General features: G+C 34.7%; 1 protein-coding gene across 2 annotated transcripts in view; it reads left to right on the top strand.

The window, feature by feature from the left end:
• Positions 1–13,201, top strand: part of LOC150080567 (trafficking protein particle complex subunit 2-like protein) — a 109,697-nt gene that overhangs the window by 15,809 nt on the left and 80,687 nt on the right. For both annotated transcript variants that reach the window (XM_090381200.1, XM_090381199.1), the window contains exon 3: positions 11,034–11,121. In XM_090381200.1, coding sequence (XP_090237326.1) covers positions 11,034–11,121 — 88 coding nt within the window. The remainder of the gene's footprint in view (positions 1–11,033; positions 11,122–13,201) is intronic.

Here is a 13,201-nt window from a genome sequence, read left to right as displayed (position 1 = left end):
CGCTCAATAAAACATCAAATAACGCTGCTGGTCCAGTTGGGATCTACTATATAATGTTAAAACAACAGAGCAAAAAGATCATTGTTAAACTATTACAACCGAATATTCTTAGAAAATGCTTACCCAATCTCCTGGTGTCACTCAATAGTTCTAGCCTTTGCAAAGCCCGGAAAGGATTGTACCTTTCCACATAACTATAGGCCAGTTTCACTGACCAATTGTTTAGGCAAAGTCCTGGAAAAAATGGTTCATAGGCGGTTAATATGGTTTCTGGAAACTAATAACTTGCTAAATAGTAATTAGAACGTTTAATTGCCCTGCGAGTAAACAACTTGTTATTAGAATGGGCAAAAAGATCATTGTTAAACTATTACAACTGAATATTCTTAGAAAATGCTTACCCAATCTCCTGGTGTCACTCAATAGTTCTAGCCTTTGCAAAGCCCAGAAAGGATTGTACCTTTCCACATAACTATAGGCCAGTTTCACTGACCAATTGTTTAGGCAAAGTCCTGGAAAAAATGGTTCACAGGCGGTTAATATGGTTTCTGGAAACTAATAACTTGCTAAATAGTAATTAGAACGTTTAATTGCCTGCGAGTAAACAACTTGTTATTAGAATGGGGACTAATTGCGCCTAATCAATACGGATTCACTCCTGGAAGGTCCTGCGAGGACGCCCTTGTTGACTTCATTTCTTCTGTTGAACACTCTAGTTTCAAATATACTCTTGCTATCTTTATTGACTTTGAGGGTGCTTTTGATACCCTTTGGTGGGAAAGTGCCCTTGAACGTTTACGTCATGCTGAATGTTTCCAGCAACTTTATCTTCTGATTAAGAGTTATTTTTCTAACAGATTTATCACCATCAGATCTAAATACAGACAAATTTTGCATCAGGTCTTTCGAGGGTGTCCTCAAGGCTCCATTTTGGGACCACTTTTCTGGAACTTTGTTTTGCAAGGTTGGATTACCCGAACCTTTGACAACGTGAAGATCATGGCATATGCAGATGATTTGATAGTCCTTGTTAGTAGCAATTCAAGATCTTCAATCGAAATATCCGCTGAGAAAGTTTTATCCGATATTTAACAATGGACAGTTGAAAATAAGTTAAAAATTAGTTCTACCAAGACAAATTATGATCCTTGGCTCTAAATTGGATGTTCGCTGACCACCAAGAGTTAAAATAAACAATACACAAATACCTCTAGTAATGGAAATTAAACTTTCGGGAATAACTATTGATAGCAAGTTAAATTTTCTCCCACATTTATCCAATCTACGAATTAAAATCAGAAATTTCACCGCCGCTCTTGTCAGAGTTTCTAGAACTGAGTGGGGTATTTCTAGAAGATCTTTAAGAATCTACTATAAGTCTGTGTTTCTCCCTATGCTGGTGGTGCTTGGTTCCATAGGGTGCGGACTGTACAATTTGAGTCAAAATTGATGACAATCCAGCGTACAATGTTACTTTGTATTTTGAAGATTCTGTCGAACAGTTTAAACACCTGCTTTGCAGGTTTTAGCTGGAACGTTACCACACGATCTCTATGTAATTTTCAGAGGCTTATGTTATTGCTTGAAATGTCAGATTCCCACTCAGATCCTTGGAATTTCTATTAACACTCAAGTCGATGTTAAAGCTGAATGACAAAGAATTTGGCAAGGGTTAATCAATTTGTGGCAGAGTAGGTGGGATGGCACAACACTGGGCAGTGTAACACGTAAGTTTTTTCCTGAAGTTGATTCTCTTATGGATAAAAAATCTACAGTCTGGTTTAGCCTTGACCTGTTTACCTCCTATTTGTTATCAGGACATGGATCATTAAATAAGAAACTGTTTAAATTTCACTTTTACGGAACTCTGTCATTGTGGTGGTGTGGAAGATTGGCAGCACGTGTTGTACTCTTGTCCGTCATACAATGAATTTCGGGTAAATCTGCAGAATGCAATTCCCAACTTTTCATCAGGATTGGAACCTAATTTTGTATCACATGCCACCAGTTACCGCGCCGTTCAGAATTTTGCTAAGGCAGCCTTCAATAAAAGGCTTGCAATGACTGCACTTGCGAATGTTTCAAATTCAGCTCAAGACTCTTCACCTTCACTGCAATGACGTCCATTTTCTCAACAAGATCTACAATTTTGGTCTTATACTGTGTGTGTTTTTTTTTTTTTTTTTTTGCAACTCTACAAGTGTCCTACAACTACAACTCGGTTTAACGATGAAAATTCCTGTGCTCCTGAAATTGCTTGGCTGGCTGTTAACTGACTATGACTTTGCTACTGATGACTGCAGGACTTACTGGATGTCACATTTAACCTAAGCTGTTTATAAGGTTTGTGCCTGCTTCTGGACTAAAATGCTTGTGTAAAGTTTTGTCGGTTGAATGGTACTAGTCTAGGGATTTTTTTTTTTTTTTTTTTGGGATTATTATCCTTAATTATTTTCTTTGACCTTGTATATAACCTTTAATTTTTTTTGATATTTATGTTAATTTTTAAAATTTAAAAATTTAACGAGATTACTTGCATTGTTTACTTTGAAACCTCAAAGTATCATCTGTTTACCTCAATCTGTTGAGGTTAATCTTGTGTACAGTATTTAATTTTTGTATAGTTGTATAAGGTTTTTTTTTTTTTTCCCTCACTATTTTTGGCTAGAGTCATTGGCTCGAACTTTATTGGGCTCTTGGTGTCACTCTCTTCTGCTGCTGCCGGTTGGTAGCCCCTTGTCTGCCTTCCCGTGGTGGTGGCACGTTTCCAACTTGATGATTCCGGGTAGCCAAACAGCCAGTTCATTTCTGCAGAGTCCTGTACCTTAAAAGTGAAACGAGGCAGAGATGAACTAATGTTTCAGGTGCCGCCCTACACAAATACATACATACATACATACATATTGGTAACTCTTTAGGAGGTTTCCGTATCAGCTAGTGTATAATCTTGCTACCTCTACTCTGCCAGATAGTGACTGGAGGGAGTCCGAGTAGTGTGTATGTGGGGGGCATTGTTGAGGCCATGTTATGTCAAGGATCTGGGTATATTCTTACAATGTTAGTGAAATAATAAGAGGAGTTTACCTCAATATAGTGCGTAGAACACTTCCGTATGATACCCTCCAGAAATTAAAACGGAAAAAACGAAAAAATTGACAACTTACCGGTACATTAGAGTAAAATATAAATAATTAAATAATCAATTTAACACAATTCAAATCAATTTAAAACAATTAAAAATCAATTTAAAGCAATTAAAAAAATCTAACGAAAATATTCAAAACAATTTTCCTTCCTGAAGCTGACAATGCTTTTCGACCGTATGTCGTGATCACAGGAATGAAAATTACCGAATCAGGTTAAACCTGATACTTAAATAGAGATTATTTGTCTTCGGGCATGCGCGTAAAGGTCCACGCATCGGAGATCAAATATGGCCGCCGAACATTAACAGAATTCTCGTGTAATTTAATTTCAACGGTTTCTGCAATTAATAGTCGCATATAATTACGTTGAACGTTAAGTATTTTGGCTTCGTTAAATAAAAAAGTATGTTTTTCGTTCATGGCATGAAAGGCTAATTCTGACGCTGCTGAACGAGAAGCACGAACTGAGGCTTCATGTTGATTTACATGAATATTAAGAGAAAATCGGGTCGAACCTTGATAAGACGAGTCGCAATCACCGCAAGAAATGTATACCAGATCATTAATTTGTGTTGCGAACGCTGAAAGAACCGAGCGATTGTTCAGCATAGTGTGTAACTTCCGTATTGGCCTAGCTACAATTTTAAATTTGGTATCTTTAAAGAATCTGTTAAGCTGTTTGTGCCACTGTTCAACATATGGGACAGAAATAAAGTATTTTTTGATATTACTATTGTTGATTGGTGTAGTATTTTGTATCCTATCCTTAGCTTGTACCCTAATTCGGTTTATTGTGATAATGGAATAACCCCTGTTTAAGAATCTGCTAGTTAATATTTGTATTTCTGAGTCCAAAGCAGATTCCGTCGTTGAATATTTATAGGCATTAAGAAATTGATTAAAGATAATCGATCTTTTGTAGGTGAATGGGTGATAGCTATTATAATGTAGAAGCATACCGGTGTTTGTAGGTTTTCGGTAGATGCTAAATTGTATTTTATTCGAGTCCCGGGTAAGCGAGAAATTTAGAAAGTTTAATGACTTTGTATTCGTATCCTCCCTTTTCAATGTAAATTTGAGTCTAGAATGAATATTATTAAACGAATGTAAAATGTCTTGGATAGTATTACTATCGGTAATAACTAGAACATCGTCTAAATACCTCCCATAGTATGTGATACGGGTTCGAAAAGGTGTCAAATGTATCTGCTCAATCGTTGAGAGATAGATCTCTGACATTAAGCCACTCAGGCTCAAACCCATTGGTAATCCAAAAATTTGTTTGTACACCTTGTCTCGAAAGGTGATGTAGTTAGCCTCAACTAACAGTTTAATTAAGTGAAAAATTTGTTGTCGATTTTGTTCATTTTTTCTGTTTTAATTTCTGGAGGGTATCATACGGAAGTGTTCTACGCACTATATTGAGGTAAACTCCTCTTATTATTTCACTAATATTATTATCAACGTAGAACATATTGAGTAGTACAACTCTGATTCATACGATTCTTACAATGTGTACGCCATATCCAAAAATTTCATTTCTTCATACAGCATGTCCCCCCCCCTCCACTTTTTCTTACTATACACCATGAATAGTCAAACTAATAGAGTAAGCTTATTTGTGAAAGATCTAAACCTCCCAAACACTTCCTAGTTCATTTCACAAATATACATGGTCTCAATTCTAATCTCAGCGATGTCCATTTCCATTTGCAGTCTGCCAAACCCCATGTACTTTTTCTGACAGAATCTCAGTTATCAGTTAATTCAACTACTGCTCATCTCAGTTGCCCAAACTATTTGCTCTATGATTCCTTTCCCCTCAAAGGTGGTACTTGTGTATATGTCTGTTCAGATATTCCCTGTCGGAGACTTGGTAATTTCGAATCCCCTCTTTTCGATCTTCTCTGTCTTAAAATCTCTACCTCATTGTGTCAAATTCATTTGTTGTCTCTACCATTACCCCAACTCCACTAATCACTTGTATCTCTTTGACTTCCTCTCTTTGCAACTTGACTTTCTCCAGTCCAACTTCCCTAACAGTGAGGTAATTTTCCTTGGTGATTTTAATATTCACAACTCCAGCTGATTTCCGTTTTCTAGTCACACCGACCAAGCTGGTTGAGATGCTGAGGCTTTTGCAATTACTAATGACTTTGCACAGATTGTTCGTTTACCTACAAGAATACCAGACAGTTCTAACCATACAGCCAACACGCTTGATCTTTTTCTCACAAACAACCCTTCTAAGTACATGGTTGAAGTGAATGGTCCTTTACGCACCTCAGATCACAACTTGGTGATTGTCTCTTCTCCAATGGAACCTTTATCTCATGGCTATTCTCAGCCTTGTATTGTTCTCGCAGGTCATCCCATTTTGCATTACAAGAATGCAAAATGGGATGAGCATGACCTGCGAGATTTCTTTTCCTTGGTCGGATTACTTCAAAACTTCTGATGTCAAATTTTTCGCAGATTGTGTCAGTGAAATTATTCTTGTAGGAATGGAATATTTTATTCCACACACTGCTTTAAAATCTCGTCCTTTATCTAAACCTTAGTTTTCCAATAAATGTGCTAAAGCTGTTCAAGAGAAGAACGTTGCATATCATAATTGGCTTGTTTCCAATTCTTCAGTTTCATTTTCTGCCTACACCAAAGCTCGCAACAATTGTAAAGCAGTTATTAATCAGTCCAGACTAGATTTTGAACAGGCTAAGAGTAGAAAACTTGCTCATTGCCCTAATGGTAGCCGAGCATTCTGGTCTCTTGCCAAAGCTATTGGCTGCAACTTTTGCACAGCTCTACTCCCACTTATGTCAAAACCAGATGGTTCTGTTGTCACTTCATGCAGGATAAAGCTGACCTGCTAGCATCCCATTTTTCTTCCAACTCGTATTAATGATCTTGGTAAAACACCTCCCACTATTCCCAACATGCTCCATTCAATGCCTCCTGTGGTCTTCCATCAAAACGATGTCAGAAGGATTTTGATGAATCCTGATGCTAAGAAAACTCCAGATCCTGATGTTATTTCTCCACTAGTTCTCAAAACCTGTGCACCTGAATTTAATCCTGTTCTTTGCTGCCTTTTTTTCACTTTCTTATTCCAAAGGTGTTTTTCCTTCTGCTTGGAAATTTGCTCGTATCCAAACAGTTGCTAAAAAGGGTGACAAATCACTCCCATCCAATTATCGTCCCATTGCAATTACTTCTACTCTTTCTAAAGTAATGGAGAAATCAATTAACTGCCAACTCTTAAACTGCCTAGAAACCTTCTGTCTGATCAATGATCGCCAGTATGGATTCCGTCAGTGTTGATCCACTGGTGATATTCTGGCTTATGTTTTACCCATTTATGAACAAATTCAATGGAAAAGTTTGGTGAAACACAAGTAGTTGCTCTTGACATCTCAAAGGCTTTCGATCGTGTTTTCCATAAAGGTTTTCTAAACAAGCTTCCATCTTATGGTTTGCCAACTGTTTTTAGTAATTGGTTATCCAGTTTTCTCACTGATCGCTCACTGAGGGTGATGGTAGATGGCTCTCTGTCTTCTAACTTCTCCACTAATGCCGGTGTCCCCAAGATTCAGTTCTTTCCTCCACTCTTTTCCTCTTGTATATTAATGACCTTCTTCCATTGACTGGACATCCTATCCATAGTTTTGCCGATGATAGCACATTGCATTTCATTTTCCATTTTGAGAAACCTTGCCCTGCTCAAGCAGTTTCAACTTCTTGAATATCTGCTACCAATTCCTTAAATGCCGATCTCCAGATAATTCTCCAGTGGGGCAAAGACAACTTAGTTGATTTCAAACCTTCTAAAACTCAGTCTTGTCTTATACTCGCAAAAAGGATTCTTCTACTCCTATGCTTATCTTTGGTGGTACTCTGATTTGTAGGCAAAATGATGTATCTCTTTTGGGGATTACCCTGACTTCTAATCTCTCTTGGCACAAGCACATTACACACATTGCTTCCTCTGCATCTAAAAAACTTGGTTTTCTCTTTCGCTCTCGGCGTTACTTTTCTTCCAAACAGCTGCTCACTCTGTATAAATCGCAAATCCGCCCTACCATGGAATATTGTTCCCACATCTGGGGCGGTGGTCCCAAAACCTCTCTCAGACTTCTAGATTCCATTCAGAAGAGGGCAGTTAGGTTAATTAATGACTCCTCTCTAACAGAATCTCTCCACTTGCAGTCTCATAGAGGTACCGTTTCTGCTGTATGCCTTTTCTACAGATACTTCCATGGGCACTGTTCTTCTGAATGCTTCTATAATTCCCGCTCTCTCTTTCAAAACAGTCGAACATGTGCTGCCACCAGTCAACATCCATTTACTGTCCAACTTCAAACTCACAGAACCAACTTTTCATCTTCCTCGTTTATTCATTCAACTGCCATTTTCTGGAACAACCTTCCTTCATACGCATTTCCTGAAAATTATAGTCTACAGAAGTTCAAGTCTAATGTTAACAAATATCTTCTTTCATCTTCTCAACCTTCTCAACCTCCAATCCAAACACAGTACTAAAGGTTCTAATACCTCTCATGTTTGGGGTTTTCATTATAAAAAAAAAAAAAAAAAAAAAAAAAGGTGTTTGATTGCTCAAGCTTCCATCTGTCGTTGTGGAAGTTGACAGCTTAAATAAATTCAAGGAAGAATTTATTCTAGACACTTTCGGAGTGAATGGTTGGGTGAAATGGGGAAAGTTGTTTTTTTTTTTTTTTTTTGACTGATACTGTATAAGCTTGCTTTCTTGCATCATATTCTAAATAGATCTGTGGAAGTTTGCTTTCACTCAAGAAGTTTTTGATTGCTGGAAACAACTTCCATCCGTTGTTGTGGAAGTGGATAGTTTGAATAAATCCAAAAAAGAACTAGACAAATTATTGTAGGGTATGAATAGGTGAAATGGAAACGTTTTTTTTTTTTTGTTTTTTGCTGATGCTGTGTAAACTTACATTCTTGCATCACTTTTCACTACAAATACTAATAGGATATTAAAGTTCAAAATAAAATATGATGTAATATGCAAATTTATTGATGCAAATTTACAGAAATTTTGACTTTACAAGTAACAAGATTTTTGCAGGTGATTCATTGAAATCTCCATGCTTAAGATTACATGTCCATCGATTAAAAATTAATAGTTATGTTTTGAAGAATTACTAACATTACTCATGCATGGCATAAGCAAAATCAGTTATAACATTCACAGACTATAGTTTACTGAAAACACAATTAGTACTAATTGTGTTTTTTTTTTTTTTTTCCCTTGTTCTTTAACCAACAGAAGTTTCCTTTAGTTTTGTAGTGTAACAAGCAAATGTTTTCCTCTCTTTTCTCAAACCCCCAGCTCACAAGAAAGATGCAGAACTAAACTGTTACCCTAAACTTTATCATTTTGGCTAACTTCAATTGAAAGGAAATATTTTATTAATATCTATTTATAAATTATGATGGATCTTCCTTTTGCAAAACCAAGTAATGTTTGAGGCGTTAAAAATTGATCAGTTGAATGATAATGAATTTATGATGGATTTATTTGTTGAACAAAACAAATTTCTGCACTGTTCACCAAATTCTCCCTTTAATTTTCTTTCCCTTTTTTTTTTTAATAATATTTTTGAAAGCAGGAACGCTCACCTTTTTTTAGGGTCCGTAGTTTAACGAAGGACTCTTATAATGTCACTCAGTTGTCTGTCTGTCACAGCATTGTATCTCTGGAACTACTCAACCTATTGACTTGAAATTTTGCATGGGTTTGTACATCATGTGGGCCAACGTAATGACATGGGGGGGGTAAATGCGAGGGTAACAAAAATGTTGTTGACAACCTATAGCTTATTATACACTGTTGGAAAGAGCTCAACGAGTAGGTTTAAAATATAATTTTAAAATATTTTTAAAATTAAAAATGGCGGCGCCAGACAGGAAAGTGTAATTTTTGTGTCCCCCCAATCTATTTCTGTCGCTAATGGAGCCAAAAATTTAAAAATCACATTAGCTATGAGTTATTTGATGCTTATCAAGGGAAAACTATTCCGATTGAAATCTATTATTTACTTTTTTGTGTTAAAATTTAAAAAAAAACAATTTTTTATTGCACTTTGATAGCGTGCTTCTTTGTACTAAGTAATTCTCCTTTTGGTGACAAAAAGGTTGCTAAATAGTTAGTTAATAATTCTATAAAGGTCATTTATAAATTTTGCAACGAGAAGTATTTTTTAACAATTTTCAAAGCTGTAGTTGTCCCAGCAAGGAGGTACTCAGAGAGCCAGTGTTGAGGTGGTGATGGTGGGGAGGTGCCTGTGGAGTCTTGCACTGCTCTCACCTGCCAGTTGCTTCTCTGGGAAGAACTTCAAGTTGCTTCTCCCACCCTTGTCATTCACAACAACTGGAAAGACTCAAATAGACAACATTTTCGTTAGTTCCTCAGTTTTAGGCCAAGTTGGGGTACTAGAAACTCTTTTCAGTTACCATAAAGCTCTCTATTTGAGATACCACACCGACCATTCGTGACTATGGACCCTTCTTTTATTGGCAGTAAAAAAAAAAAAAAAAAAAAATTGTGCTTTCTTTAAATTGCTAAGTACTTCTACTATTATGGCTTAATCAAACTTCAAATCCCTATTTAAAAATTCCCACATATTGTTCATTTGACATTATGCTCTCTGTAGACATTCCAATTTTATTTATCACTGTCAAACTTACTCATGCTCATGTTCCATAGCATTAACCAAACAAAAAGTAGGAAGAATCAGAAATTACTGATCTGAGGGTACAGTTATTAAAGTTGAGTTACTCTCACTAACGTTGTATGATGCAGAATGTGGTTAGGGCACAAACAGGAATATGAATAAAAGACAAAGTTACAAGTTTAATTACATAATATTTATAAGCACAGCTGAGGATATACAAAAGGATGTATTAAATCAAGTAAATGATTTTGTAAAATGATAATGCTTCTATACCTCAAAAAGAATGTAACTAAAGTTCAGTCTCCTACAAATTTATTTTGTAGGAGACTGAACCATTAATAATACCTGTGGTCCTTTTGATATGACAAATTTTAGGGAACTGCTAATTTCACTATGCTGTAGAAGACAACGTGCTTTTCTAGCTGCCTGCTTACATTGCATGGTAAATTTCATATCTGATTTTATTATATTCCTCTAATACCTTTTCTTTCTGAACCACTTTTAACTGCTCTGTCCGTAGCTTGTAATGCCTGGATTTCTGTTCCTCAGGTGGAAAACTTTACATTTAGAGTAATCAAACTTTAGTTATTATTTTTACACAGAGCTGAGTGTGCAGTAGCACCTAAACTGTTGTGATAATTAAGTTTCTGATAGTGGAATAGTGAGTATCTATGCACTGGATCAGAAAAGTCGATGACATTTTTGTTTTTGATTTCCAGTTAAATAATGGACTTCGCAGAGACAATGAGTATATGCCTTACTCATATATGATGAGGGAAGTACAATGCCGAAAAGCAATATTAGGCATGTTTGGTAATTGTCAGACTTTTAAAGGAGCAGTTTTAAGATTACAGTAATGCTTTGCCAACTATAGATTTGAAATCACTGTTTTCACTGTGGTTCTAGCCCATGTGAAGTTAACACAGTGCTGTTCTGTATTCTCTCTATTTTGTAAACTCATTTGACATTCTGTGTCCATCCTTGAGTGTAAACAGAAGATATATTTATTTATATATATATTTTTTGTTACTTAGGGGCTGCTACAAGTAAGTAGAGCAGAGGGTTGGAATCCTTGTCTGTTTTGTTGTTATCTATAACTATATTATCTAGTAATCATTTTTTTTCTTTCTTTTTTTTCTTATGGATGTTTGCATATAATAAATCTGTTCTCTTACAGATTTGGATATATTACCAATACAAAAATAAAATTTATTATAATTGTGGAGTTATCATATCCTACTCTTCGGGATAATGAAATACGTCAGGTAAGTTTCTGTTATTGTAATTTTCTTCAAACTTTTTCTTAAATAGCTCCTAATATTTGCTTAATCCATATTCTACAGTTGATATTCAAAAACTGTTACGAGAAGTATTTATGACAGCCCATATTTTTTTTATGACAGCCCATAGCTGCTCTCTTTTTCCATTATGAGCCCTTTAAGTGACGATCATCTCATTTAGTGAAAGTTAAAGCCAAATAAAACATGAAGAATATATTATATTTATAAAGATTAAGAAATGCCAATAGCTAACCTGAAGAAATGAATGTAAACAGTGAGAATCTTTAGTTAACTGAATTTATATCAGCTACACTGCTATAAGATTTAACTAATAAGATAAATAATAGGACTGAATTAGTAATAATAGCAGTGGACTTAAAATGCCTGAATAGGAAATAAAGTAATACCATGAATTTGTTGATGGTTTAATGAACACAGAGAACGCCAAAATGGAAATGAATTATTACAATTCTGTATGGATTATGAATATAGAATTAACAATATTTTTTTTGAACATAAAGAATAATATAAAATATCATAGTCAACTAAATAGAGGCAGTAAATCCATAATCGATTATATAATCACTAATACAAATATAAAACCAAAAACTATATAGGATATAAAAGCAATACCATCAGTAGATATTAGAAGTGATCATAAATTAGTAGTGGGAATATTCAAATTTAAAGAATTCTTTAAGAAAAGGCAAAATTAAAAGAGACAGAAAAAAAAATTCAGGATTGACTTATTACCAGATGAAAGTATTTGAAGTTTATATAGAAACAGAATAAGAGAATATTTAGAATTAAAAGAAATGGAATATGAAAATCAGAAAAAAAAAATGAATAAACACTATGGTATACAGAAGTAAAATACTTGGCTAAGATCAAAGCTAAAGCATTTCAGAAACATTAATCAAATAAAATAGATTATCAAGAATGTAAGGAGATGTGAAATAAAATCAATGTGGAGATAAGAAAAATAAAACAAGACTACTGGCATAGGTTTTCAAAAGAATTAGAATGTGTTTTTTATGAAGCAAGAAAAAAATTTGGTGAATAAGATTTACTCAAAGAAAGCATTGCATCAGTGTGTCAAAATAATCAATATTCAGTTACATGGGTAAATTAATGAAAAAAAAAAATAAAGGTATTTCAGTTAATACATCAGGGTGTGTCTCGTTTATTTTTAGGTTTAGGCTATTTGTCTGGACCTTTTTTTGTTATATTTGGGCTGACATTTTTGAATTTTATGTTTAAATTTAGATTAAGTATTAACGTTTAGATTTTATGATTTCTAAATCTAAATATTGCTTTCCTATCTGCTTTTTTTTTTTTTTTTCCCTCTCAGTGGGAAAGTTTTTTCCCTTTGGTTTAACTAAAAAACAGTGTACTTCTGAAACAAATGTAAACCATTTTATTAGAAGCTAAACACAAATGCAGCAGTTGTATGTGATGGTCACTTTTTGATAGGTTCATTTAGCTGTGTAAAACAGCTTGTAAAAGAACAGTTGTGTCTTATCTTCTCTTGCAAATAATAATAAAACAAATAACATTCAAGAGTTATTTTTAAAACATTCTGTCGTGGAATGCAGCAATTTCATGAAATAGAAGTTTTAGGGAAAAAAAAATGTGCAATAATAAATTCATTATCAGCAATTAAAAAAAAGATAAACAAAATGGATATTTCTGTGCTTAACTTTGCGATTTTGGCCCTTTGTTATCAGAGATCAATTATCAGTGACTTCAACATTGTATGGCTGCTGCTATTATTTTTACAAATGAAAGGTAAAAATGTGACTAAAAACAATAGCAACAGATTCAAATAATTTTAATCTTATAAAAAGCAGCAGATAAAAAAAACCAAAAAAAAAAAAAAAAAAACCCAGCAGATACACACCCTTAAATGATATAGTTTTGAAAGCAAGTGTAAACCACAGTAACAAAATAAAGAACCATAGCAATGATTTAAATGTGGGGTTTTCGGTTCCAACATCCCACGAATTGCCACATTCTTGCCGGTCCACTGGGAATGACAAATACCTTGCAATACAGAATTTTATAC

Source organism: Mastigoproctus giganteus, chromosome 9, assembly GCF_048544385.1.
Source record: "Mastigoproctus giganteus isolate SK-2022 chromosome 9, ASM4854438v1, whole genome shotgun sequence".
Taxonomy (NCBI): Eukaryota; Metazoa; Arthropoda; class Arachnida; order Uropygi; family Thelyphonidae; genus Mastigoproctus; species Mastigoproctus giganteus.
This window is presented reverse-complemented; position numbering and strand designations above follow the sequence as displayed.